The 25,650-nt window shown below is 41.2% G+C and overlaps 1 protein-coding gene across 1 annotated transcript in view; it reads right to left on the reverse strand.

Annotated features, from left to right (window-relative positions):
* The window catches only part of Dnaaf11 (dynein axonemal assembly factor 11), a 133,794-nt gene that overhangs the window by 81,745 nt on the left and 26,399 nt on the right, over positions 1 to 25,650 (reverse strand). Inside the window, exons 4-6 of the mRNA XM_052161563.1 lie at positions 16,532 to 16,704; positions 9,978 to 10,201; positions 1,040 to 1,231 (exon numbers count right to left, since the gene is read on the reverse strand). Of these exons, the coding sequence (XP_052017523.1) occupies positions 1,040 to 1,231; positions 9,978 to 10,201; positions 16,532 to 16,704 (589 nt within the window). The remainder of the gene's footprint in view (positions 1 to 1,039; positions 1,232 to 9,977; positions 10,202 to 16,531; positions 16,705 to 25,650) is intronic.

Here is a 25,650-nt window from a genome sequence, read left to right on the forward strand (position 1 = left end):
AGCCTGGCCTTTGTTACTGCTTTCTCCCAGCTAATAAAATAACTATGCAAAGAAAGAAGTAGGCAAAAGAGCGTGACTGAGACTCCATGCAACGCAGCTGGACATGTAAGGTGTTAGGGGAAAAATTTTCCCCCTGGTTCTAGGCTTAGTATGATATAAATTATTTATACTATATAAACATATTATATTATACACATATATAAACACAAACAATACATATTGAGGAACATGAACACATATGTTAGGAATACTGTAAGTCTACAAATACATAGAATTTATATTTCAAAGGGCTCTTAAATCTGTATAGAACCTTCATGTTTATTGGTGCATCTGCTTTTATCAAACAAACAAACAAAAATACCCACAGTGGCGTGTTAAAATGGGTGATGTGTTTTGCTTAACAGAGTAGGACCAGTTAGGTCCAACTTTCTAGGATCACAGAGAGTGGTGGGTGTCAGGACATGAACACTCTTTTGTGTGTGTGTGTGTGTGTGTGTGTGTGTGTGTGTGTGTGTGTGGTTTTTCGAGACAGGGTTTCTCTGCGTAGCCCTGGCTATCCTGAACTCACTCTGTAGACCAGGCTGGCCTCAAACTCAGAAATCCACCTGCCTCTGCCTCCCAAGTGCTGGGATTAAAGGCATGCGCCACCACTGCCTGACCAAACACTCATTTTCTAATGCTGCTTTCCCTCTCTTCTCAAGGAACTATGTGGCCTGGAACAAGTCACTACATTTTGCATTTCTCTCATTCTAATTAGTGAAGAACATTTAATGAAAGTGGTAGAGACTTTTAGAAGTTTTTCTACTCAGTTTCTATTGATAATCATAGAAAAACATATTGTTTTTTATTCAACTCATTGTCATGTAGACAACCATTTCAGAACTAACTGATACCATTCTCAAGCTCACAAATTCCAAGTATTCCTGTCACTGATACATTTTACATACTAGATTTCAGTCTTGACATGGAATGGAAAGAAATAAAGCCTACTTTTGGAAATACAGTCCACAGGAGACTGAGTCACAGGAAAAATGAATACCTTAACTTATCTTGGGCTTGACGTTGTTTTTCCATGTGTCTGAGAGTTTCCAGTCTAGATTCAGGGGTGAACAAAGATGGTTTGTTCCAGAATGCCAGATCATCTTCAATTTCATCTGATTTGTTTGTGCTGTGTTGTTCTTCATGCATTTCTGGTACCTGGAGATGGTCTTTGTTCTCTAAGGCAGATGGGCTAGGCAGAGCAAACAGACCCAGAGCATGTAAGCCCAAGAATGAACATAGGAGTTTCATCATTAATGCTTCCTCTTAAGGGCCTTATGCTTTCCTAGGTTAGCTTCGTACTTGTGAATGACAAATGTCAAAGATGAAGGAAATTATTGCCCCAGAACCAAGTCGGACCCTCAATGTCTATCTTTAAACTATCACAGTACCCAGTTTGAGTGTTCATATGCCTAGCTGATATGGGTTACTTGGGAAGCTTTGATTTCTCATTTCTCATCAGAATCTATTTGCAGATATATATAGAGAGGGGTCCATGGGTCCATAGGGTACCTTGCAGGAGGTACTGGTGCTCAGCTGAGCATGGAGATCACTGGACCTTTGCAATTTCCCCCATATCCAGTCCTCTCCTATCAGATTCCCTCTCCGCACTGCTCCAATCAAGTTCTGGCTCTAACAGACAAGTTGATCATTTTACTTCGAGGTTCGTCAATAATTTCTCCCTCTAAATGCTCTTCAGGGACGCGAGCCTTTCTGCAGTATGGCCTGCAATTCATTTCTCGTGGCTAACTTCTGATTATGTTACTTTGTATGGAAGCAGCTCTCTGTTCTCTCTTTGACCCAGTTTTGTGTATTGCCTGGGAATGAAATGATCTCTCTGTGTAATTGAATTAGTGTTTTATGAACTATCCAGCATTTGTTCAGCGTGAATTTAAGAAACTTACGGAGCCAGATTCCTGGGCAAGACAGATCATGAGGTCACTTTCAGGCCATGGTTCTGTCCTAGTAGAGAGGAGATGACAGCAGTGGACAATAAGCACTAGGGACATCTCTCTCCCCGAATCACTCCCTGGAATACACATTCAGTGTGAATGTGTCTGAAGCCAGGTATGTTAAATAATAACTCAGGATGCATCAGATCATTGTACATCTGGAGATTGTTACCAAAAAATACTTATTTAGTTAGTCTTCAGGAAGAATGCTATTTTTGTAAAGGCATCGATTGGACAAAAATACAGAAATTCAGATAGTATGGGAAAAAGTTCTGCTTGGTTTTTTAACGTGTTATAAACTGTATATTTCAATGAATAAAATAATGAAAATAACTGAAAAGAGGGACTTTGCCCTACACATAAAGCTCTTTATGGTACAGAAACAACAGCATATTAGGGATCAGTAACAGTCTACAATATTCTGCTAGATTGCCACTGGAATAATTAGCTCCAGCCTTACGTAAATTTTCCCTATAAAGTTGGCATATTTTTACCTTTTACAATCTAAAATTTAAAAATGGTTCAAAATCTCTACCTATGAAAAACCAATACAACTATTCTGCTAAATGAACGTAACAATAAATGACTTTTAGTGGAATATAGCTATATTCATGGATGAGTGCATTCCTCACCCAACTTCAGAGATGCTTTTTATTGCAGCAGATAGTAATTAATACTGGACACTATACAGAGAGCGAGGGACTTTGGAGCACTCAGTTGTAAATGGATGTGTTATCAGGTTCCTCCCCTAAAGGCTAAGGGAGCTATATGGAGGACAGGGAGACAGAAAGCTTTACAAGGCCAGAGGGATGAATGAACCCAAGGAAATGGTGTCTTTCATTCAAAAGAAAACTGATAAACAATTCATTGCAACTATGACCACAAGTACAACACTTGCATAGGTTCAAGCCAGACAAATTCCAACACTAAAACTTGGTGGGCACAAAGTTCCACCCCTGACTAATAAACTATTTACAACTGGTAGCTGCTAGAAAGGAAATGCCAGTTTTTTTTTCCCAATAGAGTGTCAATGAATAAAACAATGTAAATCACTGACAGGAGTTATTTGCTGAAGAGCTAAAGTATATCAACCAAACTCCAGGTTTGGCCCCACGTCTAGAAGTAGTTGGTCAACACAAATAGATTCCATGGTATAATGGAGTATAGTATGGTGTGTGTGTGTGTGTGTGTGTGTGTGTGTGTGTGTGTGTGTGTGTGTGTGTTAGAGAGTGAGTGAGAAAGAGAGAATTGGTTTTGCTCTAGTTTTTTAAGAGAGAGAGATTATGAAGTGGATGGGTAGGGAGAGGGGAAGATATGGGAGGAGTTGGCAAAGAGGAAGGTCTATCATCAAAATACATTAAATGAAAGTTTCAATAAATAAAAATATAGAAAGAGATTTTAGAAAATAAAAGCCAGCAGAAGCACTAGCAAAGTAACTTAAGTCTTCAAAAGCAGTTTGAACCTAAGTGTACATAGCTGGTGATGAAATGTCTGTGCTCTCTGGGGAATGAACAGAATCTCCTCTCTTTTTTTTTTTCTTTCTAGATCCTTTGTTTACATTCCAAATGCTTTCCCCTTTCCTGGTCCCCCCCTCCCCCTAAGTCCCATAAGCCTTCTTCTCTCCACCCATTCTCCAATCACCTCCCTCCTTTTTCTCTGTCCTGGTACTCCCCTACAAAGCTGGATCAAGTCTTTCCAGGATCAGGTCCCTCTCCTTACTTCTTCATGGGAGTCATTTGATATGCTACTTGTGTCTTGGGTATTCAAAACTTCTGGGAAAATTAATATCCACTTATCAGTGATTGCATTTCATGTGTATTCTTTTGTGATTGGGTTACCTCACTTAGAATGATATTTTCCAGTTCCAACCATTTCCCTAAAAATTTCATGAATTCATTGTTTTTTAATTGCTGAGTAGTTTTCCATTGTATAAATATACCATATTTTCTGTATCCATTCCTCCATTGAGGGACATCTGGGTTCTTTCCAACTTCTGGCTATTATAAATAAGGCTGCTATGAACATAGCGGAGCATGTGTCCTTATTGCATGCTGGGAAATCCTCTGGGTATATGCCCAGGAGTGGTATAGCATGGTCCTCCAGAAGTATCAAGTCCAGTTTTCTGAGAAACCACCAGACGAATTTCCAAAGTGATTGTACCATCTTGCAATCCCACCAGCAGTGGAGGAGTGTTCCTCTTTCTCAACATCTTCGCCAACACTTGATCTCTCCTGAGTTTTTTTTTTCTTTTTTTTAATTTTTTTATTCGATATAATTTATTTACATTTCAAATGATTTCCCCTTTTCTAGCCCCCCACTCCCCGAAAGTCCCGTAAGCCCCCTTCTCTTCCCCTGTCCTCCCACCCACCCCTTCCCACTTCCCTGTTCTGGTTTTGCCGAATACTGCTTCACTGAGTCTTTCCAGAACCAGGGGCCACTCCTCCTTTCTTCTTGTACCTCATTTGATGTGTGGATTATGTTTTGGGTATTCCAGTTTTCTAGGTTAATATCCACCTATTAGTGAGTGCATACCATGATTCACCTTTTGAGTCTGGGTTACCTCACTTAGTATGATGTTGTCTAGCTCCATCCATTTGCCTAAGAATTTCATGAATTCATTGTTTCTAATGGCTGAATAGTACTCCATTGTGTAGATATACCACATTTTTTGCATCCACTCTTCTGTTGAGGGATGCCTGGGTTCTTTCCAGCATCTGGCAATTATAAATAGGGCTGCTATGAACATAGTAGAGCATGTATCCTTATTACATGGTGGGGAATCCTCTGGGTATATGCCCAGGAGTGGTATAGCAGGATCTTCTGGAAGTGAGGTGCCCAGTTTTCGGGGGAACTGCCAGACTGATTTCCAGAGTGGTTGTACCAATTTGCAACCCCACCAGCAGTGGAGGAGTGTTCCTCTTTCTCCATACCCTCTCCAACACCTGCTGTCTCCTGAATTTTTAATCTTAGCCATTCTGACTGGTGTAAGATGAAATCTCAGGGTTATTTTGATTTGCATTTCCCTAATGACTAATGAAGTTGAGCATTTTTTAAGATGCTTCTCCACCATCCGAAGTTCTTCAGGTGAGAATTCTTTGTTTAACTCTGTACCCCATTTTTTAATAGGGTTGTTTGGTTTTCTGGAGTCTAACTTCTTGAGTTCTTTATATATATATTGGATATTAGCCCTCTATCTGATGTAGGATTGGTGAAGATCTTTTCCCAATTTGTTGGTTGCCAATTTGTCCTCTTGATGGTGTCCTTTGCCTTACAGAAACTTTGTAATTTTATGAGGTCCCATTTGTCAATTCTTGCTCTTAGAGCATACGCTATTGGTGTTCTGTTCAGAAACTTTCTCCCTGTACCGATGTCCTCAAGGGTCTTCCCCAGCTTCTTTTCTATTAGCTTCAGAGTGTCTGGCTTTATGTGGAGGTCCTTGATCCATTTGGATTTGAGCTTAGTACAACTCTCCTGAGTTTTTAACCTTAGCCATTCTGACTGGTGTGAGGTAAAATCTCAGGGCTGTTTTGATTTGTATTTCCCCAATGATTAATGATGTTGAGCATTTCTTAAGGTGCTTCTTGGCCATCTGAATTTCTTCGGGTGAAAATTTTTTGTTTAGATCTGTACCCCATTTTTAATAGGGTTATTTGGTTCCCTGGGGTCTAACTTCTTGAGTTCTTTGTATATATTGGATATTAGCCCTCTATAATTGGATGTAGGGTTGGTGAAGATCTTTTCCCAATTTGTTGGTTGCTGTTTTGTCCTTTTGACAGTGTCCTTTGCCTTACAGAAACTTTGTAATTTTATGAGGTCCCATTTGTCAATTCTTGATCTTAGAGCATAAGCTATTGGTATTCTGTTCAGGAACCTTCCCCCTGTACCAATGTCCTCAAGGGTCTTTCCCAGTTTCTTTTCTATTAGTTTCAGTGTGTCTGGTTTTATGTGGAGGTCCTTGATCCACTTGGAGTTGAGCTTAGTACAAGGAGATAAGAATGGATTAATTTGCTTTCTTTTTTTTTTATTCGATATAATTTTTTATTTATATTTCAAATGATTTCCCCTTTTCTAGCCCCCCACTCCCCGAAAGTCCCGTAAGCCCCCTTCTCTTCCCCTGTCCTCCCACCCACCCCTTCCCACTTCCCCATTCTGGTTTTGCCGAATACTGCTTCACTGAGTCTTTCCAGAACAAGGGGCCACTCCTCCTTTCTTCTTGTACTTCATTTGATGTGTGGATTATGTTTTGGGTATTCCAGGTTTCTAGGTTAATATCCACTTATTAGTGAGTGCATACCATGATTCACCTTTTGAGTCTGGGTTACCTCACTTAGTATGATGTCCTGACCTCCAGTTGAACCATCAACATTTATTGAAAAGGCTATCTTTTTTCCACTGGATGTTTTCAGCTCCTTTGTCGAAGATCAAGTGACCATAGGTGTGCAGATTCATTTCTGGGTCTTCAATTCTATTCCATTGGTTTACTTGCCTGTCACTGTGCCAATACCATGCAGTTTTTAACACTATTGCTCTGTAGTATTGCTTGAGGTCTGGGATACTGATTCCCCCAGAAGTTCTTTTACTGTTGAGAATAGTTTTAGCTATCCTGGGTTTTTGGTTATTCCAGAAGAATTTGAGAATTGCTTTTTTTAATTCTACGCAGAACTGAGTTGGGATTTTGATGGGTATTGTGTTGAATCTGTATATTGCTTTTGGCAAGATGGCCATTTTAACTATATTAATCCTGCCAATCCACGAGCATGGAAGATTCTTCCACTTTCTGAGGTCTTCTTTGATTTCCTTCTTCAGAGACCTGAAGTTCTTCTCATATAGATGTTTTATTTGTTTGGTTAGAGTCACACCAAGATAGTTTATATCGTTTGTGGCTATTATGAAGGATGTCATTTCCCTAACTTCTTTCTCAGCCTGCTTATCCTTTGAGTATAGGAAGGCAACTGATTTGCTTGAGTTGATTTCATAACCAGCCACTTTGCTGAAGTTGTTTATCATCTGTAGGCGTTCTCTGGTGGAGCTTTTTGGGTCACTTAAGTAGACTATCATATCTTCTGCAAATAGTGATAATTTGACTTCTTCCTTTCCAATTTGTATCCCCTTGACCCCCTTATGTTGTCTAATTGCTCTAGCTAGAACTTCAAGTACTATATTGAAAACATATGGAGAGAGAGGGCAGCCTTGTCTAGTCCCTTATTTTAGTGGGATTGCTTCAAGTTTCTCTCTATTTAATTTGATGTTGGCTACCGGTTTGATATATATTGCTTTAACTATGTTTAGGTATGGGCCTTGAATTCCTGTTCTTTCCCAGACTTTTAGCATGAAAGGATGCTGAATTTTGTCAAATGCTTTTTCAGCATCTAATGAAATGATCATGTGGTTTTTTTCCTTTGAGTTTGTTTATGTAGTGGATTGCATTGATGGGTTTCCTTATATTGAACCATCCCTGCATCCCTGGGATGAAGCCTACTTGATCATGGTGGATGATCGTTTTGATGTGTTCTTGGATTTGGCTGGCAAGAATTTTATTTAGTATTTTTGCATCGATGTTCATAAGGGAAATTAGCCTGAAGTTCTCTTTCTTTGTTGGATCTTTGTGTGGTTTTGGTATCAGCATAATTGTGGCTTCATAGAGTGAGTTGGGTAGTGTTCCATCTGTTTCTATTTTATGGAATAGTTTGAAGAGTATTGGTGTTAGGTCTTCTTTGAAGGTCTGATAGAATTCTGCACTAAAGCCATCTGATCCCGTGCTTTTTTTGGTTGGGAGGCTTTCTATGACCCCTTTTATTTCTTTAGGGGTTATGGGACTGTTTAGATAATCTATTTGATCCTGATTTAATTTTGGTGTTTGGTATCTGTCTAGGAAACTGTCCATTTCCTCCAGATTCTCCAGTTGTGTTGAATATAGGCTTCTGTAGTAGGATCTGTCTCAATCACTTCTTTAAGTTCATTCTCTTTCTCCTCTCTCCCACTCATCAGCAGAACCCATAGACACTGCTCAAGAATAACTTCATTTCATCTAAGACTCAAGTCCAGGCCTGAAAAAGTCTAAAGTTTAAACAAAACTCAAGACTTACATTTAAACTTATTCCCTTATTCCCTGCCCAAGTTCAAATCTGTCCTGGTCCACCTCACAGTTTGGTTGTATCTGGACGACATGCACAGTCTACTCTCACTGCCTTGTCTGCTTTTTACCTCTGTGCCCATCATATGTCTGCTTGGATTATCCGGCTTTATGTTTGGCCTGGGAGGATGGGTAGAAGTGGGTGAGTATCAGCCTCATGACCACTCCTCCTGTAACCTCGCTGCTGCCGCCTTTCTGTCCAGACAATGAGTTCTCTAACTTCATTGCTCCCTACTGGGGTGGTCAACATGCTCGGTTGATCCTTCTGGGACAACTCCTAAGCTTCTGACACTGCCAATTTAGGCCACAGTCTCTTTTGAGGCCACTCTCTTGGGTAGGATCGCTTTACAACACTTCAAACCTGGTTCCTCCTAACATCAGCACTTGGCCTGTGAGATAATCAGGCCAAGAATTTTATTTAGTATTTTTGCGTCGATGTTCATAAGGGAAATTAGCCTGAAGTTCTCTTTCTTTGTTGGATCTTTGTGTGGTTTTGGTATCAGCATAATTGTGGCTTCATAGAGTGAGTTGGGTAGTGTTCCATCTGTTTCTATTTTATGGAATAGTTTGAAGAGTATTGGTGTTAGGTCTTCTTTGAGATAATCTGTGAGATAACCACAGATTGTCACCCTGTGGAATGCTAGCAGTACCCCTCTCATGATCCCTGTCCTCTAGCTGCTACAACTCACTAACCCATCTTTCCCACTCTTCATGAAGCTGAGAGGAAGGAGGTTCATCTCCATGCTTCCTGTATCCTATGAATCTCAATGATTTTTTTTCCTGAAACCTTGGGCCATGGGGCTGCTTCCTTTTCCTTCCCAACTAAGCCTATGACTCAGTAATAGATCAGGGATACCCTAGCCTATCACTGACGGAGCTTGAGTCTAGATCCACAGTCATGAGGGATTTCACAAGCAAGACAAGAAATATAACAATAAGTTTTACTACATTAAGATATTTATAGGCAGATGTCCTTAGATAGCCCTAGATGGCCTGAACTCGGAGACTTGTTGTCTCTGCTTCCCAAATGCTGGTGTAAAAAGAGTGAGCCACCATTCTTGGCCACAGTAAAATATATGTTGACTATATATGCAGGCATCAGGGCAGCAGACACCACTGAGGGTAATGAGGGAACACAACACAAGGGTACTCTGAAGGCTTCTGGCATTTCCCTGACAGTTCATTATTTCTAAAAGATGTACTGCAAGCATACAAATGACTGTCACTTATTCTGTCATGGTGGTGGAACAATAGCTTCTTGCTTAATTGTTCATAAGCACTTGTATACATCTGAAATATTTTATAATTATTGTTTTCTCAATAAGAAATATATTATGTAAATATTTAAAACTTTATGTAGAATCAAATCAAATGACTATAGTTGTGATTCACTTAAAATAAATACCATGAAAAATTCAGATTCATAAAAGATCAATTAGAGGGTTATTAATCACATTTAAAAATGTATTCACTATGTAACTCACAAAATAGAATGTTTCAGAATGCAATCAGAATTATTCATTTTATTATTGTGTGATTTGCATTTAACTTTTCTAAACTATTCCTGCCTTTGAAATCAAGATACACCTGTTAATTCATCTTTTCTGTACATGTTCAGAGAGATTTCTCTAGGGATAATTTCAGATGCAAATGCCAGTTGCTTGTTAGGAAAAAGCAATGTTTCTAAGGGAAGAAATCCTTCTAGAATCATCATCATGGGTTATTCATATCTGTTCCAGCCAAACATAGCATTACATTCTAGAACATAACTAATGCTGTGAACACCTCAGGGAGGAAATACTGCTGGAGTTGTAATGGGAGTGAACAAGAATGCAAACCACTGAAGGACGCACCAAGCAGTGTGAATATCTGTGTACCAACGCCCGTCAAAGCCTGGGCTGTTCTTCTTGTCTTCAGTTTCCTTTTCTTCATTGAGTTTCCTCTGAGCTTCCTCTTTCTCTTTGGCTCGTCTAAGGCAGTAAGCTTTCTCCTGCTCTCTGATTTGCTGTTCAACTGCTGCGTAGTTCTGCAGTGCCTGGATCCTTTCGGAACGCTCTATTTCTTTGCCATCCAACCACTTAAACAAAAAGCAGCAGACAGTACAATTACTCACTTCAGCCAAACAAGGTAATTCATGCCTGTAACACCAGCACTTGGGTGGCTGAGGCAGGAGGATTTCTGGGACTACAAGGCCACACTATGTCAACTGGCAAAGAAGGAAAACAGAAGGGGAAGAAAGAAAGGAAAGAAAGAAAGAAAGAAAGAAAGAAAGAAAGAAAGAAAGAAAGAAAGAAAGAAAGAAAGAAGAATCAGCCCCATGTTAATATTGATTGATTTTTTAATTAGAAATAATAATGCCATAGCAACAAAGAATCAAAGTAATTAATGGGAAATGAGAAATATTTATCTAAATCAATGCTTATTTCACACAAGTCATATAGTCTACAAAGCACCCTTACTGGAAATAAGTGGGTCTTCTGTCAAAATAATTATTGACAAGCTCTCAAAATATTTCTATTAATTTTATAACTGCTCACTATATTATGTTGTTGGTGCTTAAATGAAATCACAGCTTCTGAAACAATAGTAGTCTCTGAGCCTCTTGATGGGAAGAGTTTTACACAAGGAGCTCCAACCCAAGTCAGCTCCTGCAACACCCTCGGCTATGTTAACCAAGTGTTCCTTGTTACAGACAGTATTTACATGACAGTTATATAATTTTTCCAAATTGAAATGTAAATAGAAGTGAGATGTCTCAGTCAATAAAGTTCTTCCTGTATAAGTATGAAGAACATGTTCTACCCTTTGTATCCATGTAAAAAGCCTGGTGTGGTGGTACACACGTGTTGTTTCAGCACAGTGGAGCTAAAGACAGGCAGAGTCTGGAGCTCTTTGGCCAGTCAGCCTGCCCTAATTGGTGAGACCCAGGTCCCAGTGACAAAGCCTGTATAAAAATAAACAATAAAAACATACAAGGTGGGCCTGAGGAGGAATAACGCTTGGATTAGTCTTCTGACCTGTGTCTGCATGCGCACACACCTCCATGAAAACACAAGTACATACATACATGCTCCCAAAATACACATAAGCAAAAGGGGGGAAACAAAAACTCCAACTAAAAGACAAAAATGTCAAAGTTTCCAGTACAAAGAAATTTATCAGGCTGGTCCCATTCCACAGAAAGAGGTTGGGAGTTTAGATGGATGCTCTTGTCTAAGACAGTGTTTGGTGCCTGTGATCCAGGCATTGTGAATGTCACCTCATCGGGTCTAAGGGACTTAGGTGTGATACAGTTAAGAATATTCAATAAACAGATGGCTCCTCATCCACTTACAAAGAGCGTATAAGTAAGAAAGCTCAGGCACAAGCTTCAGAGTTGGGGAAGGAGGTGAAGACTGAGGATGCTGAAAACCCAGGAACTGGCCATAAACACAAAGGGACGGGTGCCCTCTAGAGGTGGCAAACAGCAAGGCACACATTGGTTTAGGCCTCCTCCCTTCCACTCCCATGATGAACAGCCCAGCCAACGCCAAGATTTCTGCCCAGGAAACCATTTCTGATCTCTGACTTTCAAAACATTAAAGTGAATTTGCCTTCTTTTTAAGGCACTAAATTTGTATTAATCTACTGAAACAGGATATTGCAAAGTGATTAAATGAGCTACAAATTTAGTAAAGTATAAAATCTCTAACTACCAGGATAAGTCATATTACACAACAAAATGCAAATAAAGAGATTAGGAAACATGTTTTCATGGCAGCTGCTGGGCATCTGTAGGTTTAGTTTTGAGCTTCCTGGCAGCCAAAGTAAAAAAGAAAATTATTAGTTAGATATTTGATTTTCACTGTCTGTAATTTTAAGATGTATTAAGTTCTGGCTTTCATCTAAACTTTAGCTTGGAAACATCTTGAAAGTGAGTATCATAATAGATATCTTGAGAAACATTACATGCTATTTGGACTAAGATATATTAGAAGTTACCAGGCTGTTCAGAGACTCTTTTTTTTCTAGCATTCTTTCCTGAAGACTAAGGCTGTATTAATAAGTTCACCTCCAGCTGTAGCTATCACTTAAGGTAAGAAGCAGTTGTGGTACACTTTCCAAAAGTGACTTAGTTTATGCTAGAGTTAAGGTTTAATGAAATTGGAAAATTGAATAAAATCCCGGCATCAATAACATAAATCCCTGTAACACGCAAATTATGAAAAATTTCAAATAAATATTAGTACATTTATGTAAAGGAGATCATAAAATATAAATAAATATGAACTAGCCATTATTGGATTAGACTGGGAGATTCTGGTTAAGTAGAATTCCTTAACCTAGGATTCTGATGAACTTTGGGAAGTAATGTGCTGTTCTTGGTTATATCTGGAGCACATTTGCCTATTTGATTTATAAAGTCTTTGTAAATGTTTTAAAGTTTTATTTACTTGGACATACTATTTCTAAGTGCATTACAAAAGACCCCTCTATTACCTTCCAGACTAGAGACCTCATACTGGGCCTCATTTATTTGAAGATTCCTGGTAGGCATTGCTTAAAACTGGCTTTCATTTCTTCCAAGTTCAAATAACCCCTTCTAAACTCAGAGCAGCGAAGGCAACAAAAGCTTTAGCATTTCCTTACCTTCCTCCAGACAGGGTCCCTGAAGCTGGGATAGCAGTGTGTTCATGCTTAGCGGTGACGCCTGTGCAGGGGTCCATGCTTCTTGATAAATATACATGGCTCCACACTTACTCTTGGTAACTATGCACGTATCCATACTAACTGGTGATAACTGTGTGTGCCTGTGCTTACTGAGGATAACTGTGCATGGGTCATTGTGGAGGAAAGCAACTGAGTTTTGCTTCAGGGCTTCATTGAGATCCTCTATAGGAGCTATCAACACCCACCTAGACATGGGTAAAATAACCCCAAAGGCCTGCAGCTCACTGATGGGACTGTGAGTGACACTGTGCTGTGTGCTACCAAGGTCAGTGCCCACTCACTAACAACAGTGCTGCAAGGGGAGATCTCTTGCAAAAGATTTTCTCTCTTTGTACTGCCTCTGTTTTGAGACTCTGAGTTGAAGTTTTAATGCCAGGACCTCAAAATCTGACTATTTGGTGGACATAGGGACATTGTAGGTATAATTTATTTGGGGAAAAAACCATATTGGAGTGGTGTGGGCATACCATATAACTGGGGTCATTACAAGAAGAGTGCCTTGGGAAGGAACAGAGGCCTAAGAACACTGTGGGCAGAGGTCAGAGAAATGAGAGTGAGTCAGAGAACGCCAGGCAGTGCCTGCTGAACCTATTAGTAAGGAGATAGGCCTAGACGCTCCTTCGTGGTCCTGAGAGAGACCCACCTCAGCCTATTTTCCTGCAACTTAACCGGGACCATTTGTTCTCCAGAGCTATGGGGTAAGCTATTGGATAAATCTGTCATTTCAGTCACAGGTAGACTGTGCATTTCACACAGTAGTCCTAGAAAATCAACACCTCTACCACCACAGTTCTTTACAGACAAACCTTACAGACTCTCGGTGGAACGGTACCTAAGATTTCAAAAGTAGTTTGCTTCATTTTTCAGTATCAGTAAATACAGTTACCAGTACTACTTTTCACAGGTACTGATGGCCTTCTGTAAAACCTGAGAGAAGGCTGTCTCCTGAAAGACTTGAAGTCATAGCAGCAACAGCAGCTGTGTGTGTGTGTGTGTGTGTGTGTGTGTGTGTGTGTGGTGTGGGGTGTGGGGGGGTGTGGGGTGTGTGTATGTGGGGTGTGTGGGGTGTGTGTGTGGGGTGTGTGTGTATGTGTGTGTGTGAGCATGTGTGTGTGTGTGTGTGTGTGTGTGGTGTGGTGTGTGTGTGTGTGTGTGTGGTGTGGGGTGTGTGTGTGGGGGTGGGGTGTGTGTGGGGTGTGTGTGGGTGTGTGTATGTATGTGTGTGTGATCATGCATGTGTGGGGTGTGTGTGTATGTGTGTGTGTGTGTTAGACAGTGGAGGCTCAGAGTCAGTCACAGGGAATGCAGGGTCCTAGTGTTCCAATTGCCAGGTGTGTCAGGCCAAATGATCAAGGAAGGGCTGACAACTCTATAAGCCCCAATGTCCTGCCTCTAATGTGCTTCACTGTCACCTGTGTGGGTCTGGGACATCAAAGGTACCATTCCCAGAGTACCTTGCGCTACTCATGGCCATTTTCAGTACATAGTGACACGTCACACCTCTGCCCTGGGCACAGCAGCATGGGCAAGACCAGCTGTGGTGGCCATGTGGTTCCAGTCTAACCCTGATTCCTTCAGGCTAATGACTCACAGTGTCAGTCTCTAGGACCCATGTCTACCAAGCATTCACACCCCGCATTTTCTAGGAAGACTTTGTGCAATGATGACCATCTAGCTTATGTGTTAAAACAATTTACCTCTTATTCTGGTTCAATTATCCAACTCATTTTCATAGTCTAGGAAAATTTACATGACAAGGAATCTGTTCTACAATCTAGCAGCTAGCGATTTCTCAACCACAGAAAACACTGAAGACAACTCTGAGAACTAAGCCAATGGATGGCACAAACCCACTGTATTCCTGTATTCTTGTTACAGAAGCCTAGAACTATGCATGGGCCAAGAACTTTGGGCTTGTGTGAAAACTAATATTCTTCCCTTTACTATTCTCAGTTTTATACTTTCTCTGGAATCATACTTTTACTAAATAGTAAGTTTAAAATTATTCCAAATAATATTAGCTCTAAAAATTACTAGATTTGGAGGATATGGTGGCAAATATGAACATATTATGATATACAATTTGGTTTTAACCATTGTCCTTGACTTATAATTCCTTCTGCAAAGTGAGTCTTAGAAAAATCTATGTCTCCTGAATTTAGTGGATCATAGCAAAATTCTCTAGAGCTGGGTAGCTGGCTCAGTTGGTATAGTACTTGTCTCACAAGCATAGAGACATGGATCTGATCCCTAGAGCTCACATAAAAGTACCAGGCATGCTTACTCCCAGCATTTAGGGAAGCAGACTCAGGAAACTTCCTGGGTTTTATTGACCAACTTGTCTAGCCTATTTGGTAAGCTCCAGACCAATAAGACACTTGGCCTCAAAAGTGGTGGACAGTGTCCCCGAGGTTGACACTGAAATTGTTCCCTGGCTTTTATACACACACACACACACACACACACACACACACACACAAATCTGACTTTTTAGTCTGTCATAAGACTCTCCTTATTCCAGAAGCTTCCTGCTCCATACCCTTAGAAGAAGGAAAGGAGAAGAATGCCAACAGACTGTCTGCCACAATGGTACCATTAAACCGAAAAGGTAGCATTCAAAGGACTTCCTTGCAGCTGGCCATATGGAGGTCTCTGGACAGCAGATGGAGCATGAGAGCTCCCAGTTCCCTCTCCCAAATCACACCCATGCATCTCTGTAACTGGGTCCTCTGAAATATCCTCCATAGTAAACAAATAAATATAAGAAAGTATTTCTCTGATTTTTGTGAGATGTTCAAATGAATTAACACTGAAGAAGGGATCATGAAAACCCTGAATACAAGTCAAAAGTACAGATTAAAAACTACCAAGGTTCAAGACTGGCACCTAGCCCTGGAAGGAGAACTTGCAGGCTTGGGATGAAATCTAAACACTATCTCCTTGTAGTAAACTAAATTAAAGATACCCAACTGTTGAAGAAATGACCCATTATTTTATGTGCACAGGAAACCCTGGTACATACCCTGTCAGAAATCTATTGTTCTGATATGAGAACAGAAGGGGAACATGAAAGCAACTGCTTTTGCTAGACACACAGAACAGAACAGTGGTCCTTAGGTGAGTGTCCTAAAGTATCACCCAGGAGCTTCTTAAATATGTAAAATTTATGCTCCATGTCATTCAGACCCAGCTTGGAAATCTTGAGGATGGGGTATGACAACCTGTTTACTTTGGTTTGGCTGTCTGCTTGGTTTTGCTGTTTTGAGGCAGGTCTCATTGTATAGGCTAATGTGGCTTGGAACTCACTGTGTAGACCAGACTAGCCTTGTTGCAGTCCCTCTGTCTGTTTTCCACTTCTTAAGTTCTGGGATAGCAATGGTGAGTGTCAGTAATAATGAAGGTTGTACTTCAAGAAATGACTCAACTGATCAGAAGATGGTTACACTCAGCATTTTGATGAGACAGTATAGAATTCAATGACTTACCTTTCCAAGATTCATCAAAGTTTCAAAAACATCAAAGGGTTAGAAATCAAGTCATGCAACTTTACTCTCTAGACTATTCCAGTTGCTGAAGCAGCAACTTTTGCCCACCAATTCCATGATGAAACCAAGAATTCCTGTGGTTGCTTCTTCTCATCTTTCTGTGTATTTCCTTCTACCGTCCCCCACCTTTTGCACCTTTACTCTGAGCATACCTTTAACTGTTGTAAGGTCACCACCACAAACTGCCTGTAGCCATCGAAGTCAGCACATGGGTTACCCATGAGGAACAGCTCCTTCAGATGAATATTGTGTGTCAGGGTTTTAACGCTGCTCAGCTCTCCAATGAAATTTACAGTCAAGTCAAGTTTTGTCAGCCACTCACATCCTGTTAAGGAGAAAAAAGGAGAAGAAGAAGAAGAAAAGGTAATAAATTTGTAATAAATTTGTACAGTACCTGAGAGCTTCAATAGACACTCTGGTACCAGAACACAATAGGCATTCCTTAGATGTGCCTCCTTCTGAATTCTCTGTAGTTGTTGCTCAACTAAGGGAAGGCTAATCTGATTTACATGGCAGCCCCTGTAGGTGTGGTTCAGTAAAGGCTGTCTTTCCTTGTGATTTAATCATGCTTGTGTGGATGGCATGGCAAATTCAACAGCCTTCAATATCTGAACATTAAATGCAGGTGGCTAGTATGTCCTGGCCCTAACTTTAGATCTCCAAACTTTTATAGTTCCACCATACCCCATGCTTTCGATTACACTATTTTTCTATTGGTTTTTGATGGCCACTTCAGAAAAATGAACTTGACTCAGATAGGTTCATAGCTCTGCAACGTTGTTCCATTTGGTGAATTTTATCCCATTTCTCAAAATTGCATAGTGGAACTTAATTATTACATGATGGTTTTCCTTCCCCCTTCACCTTTCCTTGGTCTCAGCTCTTGATTCCACCTTGTCCTGGGTAGGAGGTAATGTACAAGGGCAGCTTCTCAGTGGCTACATCACTGATAAGCATGACACCCATTCTCCCAAATCTTCTTATAGATTTCTATCTATGAAACCTACTGTGAGCACTGTAATTTTGGTTCTTACTGACCTTTACATGATATATGAAAGAAATCTTCTAAACCCACCCAAAACAAGAATGTGTGAAAGGGAGAAAGGAGGAAAAGTGGATCAATGACAGAGAGATCTCAATGCCTTGACAGGCCACAAAGCAGGGAAGTGTTCAGAAACTGTGAAGAGCACATGGGGACAAGGGTGTCTGTTTGGAAGAGCTGCTCTGGCCACACTTGGAGCAATGTGAGCATCAAACTAAAAAGTGGATATAAGGAATAATGAGGAGATAAATGCAGAAGATGAGGTTCTTGATTAAAGCTGAATATCATCCAACGATTGTGCACTAATGGAACTGCAGGATCATTACTGACTATATTAAAACCAATATAAAAGTATGATAAGGGACAGGATGTTCACATAATTTCTTAATATAGACCCATCAGTTACTTATTAACTCAAATATAAAATGCAGGAGCTATAAAGTACGGTGACAAATTAGATCCTGACCGTCCTTTGCTTCTTTTGGTGACATTTAGACATTTTGTAATGTCGAAATTCTCTGTATGACTTTTGTCCTTTCTGATATGTTCTTGTAATGTGAAGTGAATACTTGTAACTTCTCTTCTGTTATTTTCTGAGCTCCCTGGACACTGGGAAATTGTGTTTAAAACTGATTTGTCTATTACATACATGAAAGTCTTTAGCATAATGCAAAAGGTTAAGACATGTTTGTGGAAGAAAGAAGGCAATGGCAGAAGAAAGAAGATAGAAGAAGAGAATGATGGAGATAGTGGAGGGCTAGTGGGTATTAATTAGCCCAGAAGTTCTGAATACCTAAGACACAAGTAGCATATCAAATGACTCCCATGAAGAAGTAAGGAGAGGGACCTGATCCTGGAAAGGCTTGATCCAGCATTGTAGGGGAGTACCAGGACAGGGAAAAATGAGGGAGGTGATTGGAGAATGGGTAGAAAAAAGGCTTATGGGACTTAATGGGAGGGGGGAACTGGGAAAGGGAAAATCATTTGGAATGTAAACAAAGAATATAGAAAATAAAAAGAATAAAAATATAGAAAATATAAAAAATAAAATCTTGTGGAATGAAAAAAACTGGATCAAAGAATAAGTGAGTTGTCATTTAAAATTAAACTAGACTCTACTTCATAAACTAATATGAGTTTAAGGCCAAGAGTCCCAGCTCCAACAGCACCAACAGTTTCTCATCAGCTCCTGATCCCCAAACAATAGAGATGGGTAATAAAGGGGCAGAGAGGGTTTCATCAATATGACTCTGCTGGAAGCGACAAATGGAAAGAATCAGCAACTCCAAAGCCAATGTTGGGGTACTGACAGAGCTTTAAATTTTAACAGAAAACAAATGGGACAAAGGACCAGAGGACACTATAAGTAGTCACGGTCATCTGGAACACATGCTGATCATGTTAAGAGTTCTATTCTGGAAGGTTGTCTTAAGAAGTCCTGCTCACCCAGGGGGACAAGCTCTTTCCTAAAGACTGCTGTCCTGCCCACTCAGACTCAACGCTATCCCATCCTAAGGACAAGCATTCCCAGGGCATGGGACATAACACATGTGGCTTCTGAATGCACAGGATGTGATGCGTGTCCAGCAGGATGACTGTAAACCGAGCTCCCCAGGGAAAGGGTGCACTTGTATTGATTGCAGGTACTTGACTGATTAAAACCTCGTGACTGTGGAGAGCCGGGATTCTGTAGACACAAAGCCCAATTGTCTCGGCCGTCTTTAGTCCCTTCAGAGCCATTTAGCACTCACCTTCTGTGTCTGATCCAGTGTCCTTTCCACTAGCAGGCAAAAGCTTCAGAATATGTGAAATTAGCACATCACGAGCTTCCAGCAACTCGGGGCTACCAGACAGCATCAGAACCTGCAGCATGATTCTCCCTGCTTTGCTGTAACCCACTGACCCGATTTCCCCCAAAACACATCTGATACATGACTTTATTCAGTGACATAGGAGATAATGTACACTTCCACTATGAACACATCATCTGGGGAAAGCATTCTAGGTTATTTCTAGGCCGCAGTCCTCTTGCTTGGCTCAGAGTAAACAATCTCTTGCTACCTATGAGGTGAGAAGCATGTATTGTGCTGACGCTGATGTTACACTTCCCTGTTCTGGTTTTGCCTTATACTGCTACACTGAGTCTTTCCAGAACCAGGGGCCACTCCTCTGTTCTTCTTGTACCTCATTTGATGTGTGGATTATGTTTTGGGTATTCCAGTTTTCCAGGCTAATATCACTTATTAGTGAGTGCATACCATGATTGATCTTTTGAGACTGAGTTACCTCACTTAGTATGCTGTTCTCCAGCTCCATCCATTTGCCTAAGAATTTCGTGAATTCATTGTTTCTAATGGCTGAATAGTACTCCATTGTGTGTATATACCACATTTTTTGCATCCACTCTTCTGTTGAGGGATACCTGGGTTCTTTCCAGCTTCTGGCTATTATAAATAGGGCTGCTATGAACATAGTGGAGCATATATCCTTTTTACATGTTGGGGAATCCTCTGGGTATATGCCCAGTAGTGGTATAGCAGGATCTTTCGGAAGTGACTTGCCCAGTTTTCTGAGGAACCTCCAGACTGATTTCCAGAGTGGTTGTACTAACTTGTAACCCCACCAGCAGTGGAGGAGTGTTCCTCTTTCTCCACATCCTCCCCAACCCCTGCTGTTTCCTGAGTTTTTAATCTTAGCCATTCTGACTGGTGTAAGGTGAAATCTCAGGGTTGTTTTGATTTCTGCAAAACATTTAATGCTGCTTTTCTTTCATGCAAGAAAAGCTTGATTTCCAAGATACCAGCAAGATGAAAATTTCGTGGTTTGGGGTTTTGCTATAGTTTTATGGATGAAGGTCTCGGGATTCTCCATATGTTCTTAATAGTTAAAACAAAAGGTTTTGCTTTACTTAGACTTGGCCTAAACACAAAGAATTAAAGCATGTTTTCCATGTTATAGATGAGCTTGTCCCTAGGTGGCCAAACCTGACAAAGCCATCTCTGCCAAGGCGAGCATTCTCTCCACCCTTTGCCTTCTATCCTAAAAAGGACCATCTACTGAGCCAGGCCTCATAAACACTTGGTGCCCTTTCCTTCCCTCCAGGTTAGGGCAAGGTGGTTCTAGGAGAGGAACAGCAGGCACCTCGTTCTACCCTGGTGAATCTTAAATGGAGAACAGAGAAGAGGGGGAAGAAATATAGTGACAAATTTGTTTTGCTTTCCACTTCCTCCTCTTCTCTCCCCCCCTTCTCCTCCTCCTCCTCCTCTTTGCCATCTAGGAAAAGGAGAGGGGGCCGGGGAAGGCCACCATTCCCTTTTTAATATCAGACTGAGATTTACTGTGGCAGATGGACTGAATCATCCATCTTCCTCTTCTCTCACATCTAGCCCTTCAAATCAAACCAAAAGTACATGCGTGGCAGAAAAAAAAAAGTCCCTTTTCTCTTTACCATTCTCCTACATATTTCTAATCTTGCTATGCATGTCCTCAAACCAGCCTGTACCCAGTTCCTCCCTATTAGGGGTGGGAGGCACAGTACATAAGCGAGCACCCGCCTAGACCGGGAAAGGTTGGAGGCACACAGCTGTGACTGTAGTTTTGCAAAGTTCCAAACACAATAGCAACGACGTTGCCCTCTAGTGGTGAATGATCAGAACGTCGGTTAAAAGGGACGTCCCCTGTCTAGCAACAGTTTCTCAACAAAAACAAGCCCCACGATAGCCCAAAACAGTGAGGGTTGTCATTAGCTTTCTGACAATTACATTAAGATTTATTACCATGCTGGGTAAATGTTTCCATTCTATTTGACCACAAGCTAACAGCGACAGAGCTGCTTTGTACAACAGTAGTGGCTGACTACTCTTCTTAAACAGGAAGACAGTGACAGAGCTGATTCTCAGTACTGATCCTGAATTTGGGGCTTTGATGCTGGCAATTTCCAGGCTTCAAGGATAGAGTCACAAAAGGAACAATGTGTATTTGTGGATGTTGATACGTCACTGAGATTACTCTTTTTGCACTGGGAGGCAAAGAGACTAAAACCCCTGTGTCCCAAGTGAACTCCGCCCACTTTTAGCAATTGGCAGATGGGAGCTGGGTGGGTGAGCAGCTTGCCTGCCTCTGCCCCACGCCCCTCACTCTGCAGCAGGGCTGCCAGTCAACGAGCTCCACCCACTCACAGGGCACACAGCCCTGCCACACACAGGAGAGGTTGGCTAGGGAAACTGAACCGCACAACTGCAAGCCCACACCAGCTGCTGGACACAGCAGAGTGTCTGTGTTTACTGTGGGGCATGCAACTACTACTTAAATAAAATAGCATCGAATAGAGAGTGACGATCAAGAGAAGACATTCAGAGAATGGAAGAGATTAAAATCAGAGTTCTAACTACATAAAAAAAAATGTTGGATGATATTTCATCCATCCAACAACAATCGCACAACGGAAGAGCAGCGATCAATACAGGGGTGAGTGAGAAGGTAGAAATGTGGCCAAATCAAAGAGTTAATTGAAAATGAAATGAATTCTAGAATGAGAAAGAATTAGCATAATTATTCTGGGATTTAAATCTGGTGAGATGTCTCAGACTGCAGAATACAAAGACAGACTAGTTTAAATAGATAGGCTGCTTAGGAGGCATGGGAGGTCCAATGAGTATAACCACATCAATGCCATTAATAGACATGGGGTTATGAGAAAGAGATGGAAATGACTGGAGAAAGAAAGACATTAAAAAAAGAAAGGATATCTGAAAATAAGATAAGAGGAAACATAAAGGAAGACAGGAGAAAGGAAAAATGTCAACAATTCTTTATCTGGGAAACTACCCTTCAAAATAGCTTCTTAAAAGTAAGCAAACACTGAGATTTTTGTCAACAGAAGATCTACCATACAAAAATACATTAAATGGCATCTTCAAGGTTGAAATGAAGACACTGGAGAGTAGCTCAAATTCATTTGAAGATATCAGAATCAGCCTGTCAGCCGATGTGGGTACGGCATTTGCAGTCACAGTGGTCAACTCCAGGGCTATAGGCCACTAGGTGGTTACTCAAATGTCATTCAAGATACTCAGTCCTAACACAGAGACTGTTAGCACACAGGACTGGGGAAGCACGGATAGGGCAAGCCAGGCAGTGTGGACTGGGAGTGCAGAGCAGCAGTGTAGACCAGCAGTAATGTTATAGAAAGAGTCACACCAAATAATTGCCCCCTACACACACACACACACACACACACACACACACACACACACACCTACCAAAGAAGCAAGGACCCAAATGTCCATGTTTAAAACTTGCGAGGTCAAAGTCAGTGACACTCTGAAGAGATAGATGTTCGGAGGTAGAGAATGTCTCTGTGGTGATGCTGCCAGCCCAGCGGAAGGTGATGCAGCAAATTCAAATTTAATGAAGTCAAATTCTTTAAAACACTTGTGTTCACAATAGTAATCTGATCCTTACAAACCTACTCTGTACCATCTTCAAATTCAAATATTAAAAAGATAAGGATCCTCAATAGAAGTAACTACATAAGTAAGTGCAAAAGGCATATAGACTCATTTTTGTTTGTACTTTTCCCCTCCTACTTACTTTTAAACAACTATAAAACCAGTCATTATAAATCTGTACTGATGGGCAAGTACTATGTAAAGATGTGGTGTGTGGTGACAACGACAAAAGGGGAAGACAATAACAGAAATGCAATAGCAAGGTCTTGTCTACTATTGAAATTGACTTAGCATTAATTGGATCTAGACTGTCCTAAAATCAGATACGAATTTTAATTCCCAGAATGTGACTAAGAGTTGGAAGGGAAGTGGGGGACAAGATCAGGGATGGGGAGAGCAGAAGAGAAGCCCAGAGGGCCAGAATGAATGGAAATATGCACCCTTCAGGGGTGGGGGAGATGGGAAATGTGAGACCTGAGAGGAGAGAAACTCCCAGCACTCAATGGGGTGACCTTAGCCAAAATGCCCAGACTCCATCTCCAGTACAGAGACAGGTCCTCAAGTGTAGGGACTGGGTTATCAACCCACAGTCAAAATTTCTGACCCAGAATTGTTCCTGTCTAGAAGAACTGCAGGAACACAAATGGAGAAAAGACTGAAGGAAAAGCAGTCAGTCCAGTGACTGGTCTAACTTGGGATCCATCTCATGGCAGGAGACACCAAGGCTTGACACTATTACCAATGTGATGATGTGCTTACAGACAGGAGCTGTCTTCTGAAAGGCCCTACCAGCAGCTGACTGAGACAGATGTAGATACTTAGACCTAACCATTGGACTGAAATCCGGGACCCTTAGGGTCAAATTATGGAAAGGACTGAAGAAGCTGAAGGGGGGGCAACCCCATAGGAAGACCAACAGTCTCAACTAACCCAGACCCCAGGGAGCTCTCAGAGACTGAGTCACCAATCAGGAGCATACACAGGCAGCCTGAGGCCCCCGGCACATATGTAAAAGAAGTCCACCTGATCTGGCCTCATTGGAGAAGCTGTACTTAATCCTCAAGAGACTTGAGGCAAAAGAGAGGGGGGAGGCCTGTTTGGGGAAGCAGCCTCTTGGAGGCCAGGTGGAGGAGGAACGTGATGAGGAACTGGGGGGGGGGGGGGACAGGACGGGGCATCGAATGGAATGTAAATAAATAACGTAATTAAGAAATAGAAAAAATGATTAAAAAAATATATAGTGGGTGTTAGAAACCCAAACACGGGTCCTTCTGTTTCAGGGCAAATACTTTACCCACTGAGTCATCAGCAAAAAATCCTTAATAGCTAAAAGAGTGAAGCATTCATTCTGTGTGCCTACTGACCAAGGATCACGAGATGTGGTGTCTCTATGGTGGGGAGTATTATTTACCCATGAAAGTAATGATGTGCTGAACCATGCTGCAGTGTAGGAAACAGACTGGGAAGCAGCACGCCTTAAAGGAAGAAGTCAGACACAAGAGACCACACTCGCTGCTGCTCCGTTTGCATTATGTTTAGAATTATGGAGAGAGAATGTGATCTTGAGGTGTCATTAGTGGGTAAGGAGGGGCACACGTACAGTACGTACTAAGCAACACAAAGTTTCTTTTTTTCATGATGAAGATGTTCTAGAACATATAAGTGTACCCAACCTTCTGGACTGTGCATTCACAGTGGTGAATTTTATGGTATGTAATGTGTATTTCAATGTTAAAGAATGGGCTAAGTGTTTCAACCATGATACATTTTGAGAAAACAGTGTCTTTTGGTTCCGTTTACATGGTAAATTTGAGATGGATTGGAAAAAATATGTGTGAAAAATTAAGATGTTGAAAATAGAACTTAACACAAAATAAGCCCTAGTTAGAAACTACAAGAGAAGAGATTGATGGTAGTTTAGTGCATTTGAGTATAAAATGTCTGCATACTAGCCCCGTAACTGAAATACACCAAAGGAAAATGCCTGTACCATGCGATGATGGCTTCATATCCAGAATGTATAAGAGTATACTTTCCAAAATGGCAAATCAATTGAAAAACTGGCTAAAAGATAGGAAACATCTTAGAATTCACCTAAGAAGAAATATCAACAGCCCCTAAGCATAGCCAAGATCAGCATGAATACAGGCGCCGAAAGCAAACATTGCCAAGGCACTCAGCGTTCCCGAGTGCATTTCAGCGTGCGGGAGGCACTGTCGAAGCCACACAGAAATGACACTCACGTGGCCCAGCAGGTGCAAAGAGAAGCTGATACAATCTTTCTGAAGAAAAAGAAATTGGCAGGATATTCCGAGATCTGCATATTGAAGCGGAGGAACTTCAAATCTAAATAAAACCCCAGGCGCCGAGGCAGATGGAAAATGCACAGAGCGCGCTGTTAACCAAGTCCATTTTAGCCAAGCACCGGAATCCTCACTTGTCCATCTACGGACAGACGCTGGGATCATCCCTCTGTACTGACGACATGATGCAGCCTCCAGTTCCTGTTCTTACATTACAAGATATAGAGGTGATTTCCAGGAAGAAATTAACTTTCAAAATATTATTCATAAGGACCAGAGTGAGGACTCGGCAGCTACTGCCAAACATGAATTAGAGTCCCCGGAAGCCATAACCATAATGTGAGAGAGAACTAACTTCTGCCCCCAGACACTGTCTGCCTGCCTGCCTGCCTGTCTGTCTGTCTGTCTGTCTCTCTCTCTCACACACACACACACACACAAACACACACACACATGTCAAAATGTTAAGGATGATA

This window comes from Apodemus sylvaticus, chromosome 17, assembly GCF_947179515.1.
Source record: "Apodemus sylvaticus chromosome 17, mApoSyl1.1, whole genome shotgun sequence".
In the NCBI taxonomy this organism is placed as follows: domain Eukaryota; kingdom Metazoa; phylum Chordata; class Mammalia; order Rodentia; family Muridae; genus Apodemus; species Apodemus sylvaticus.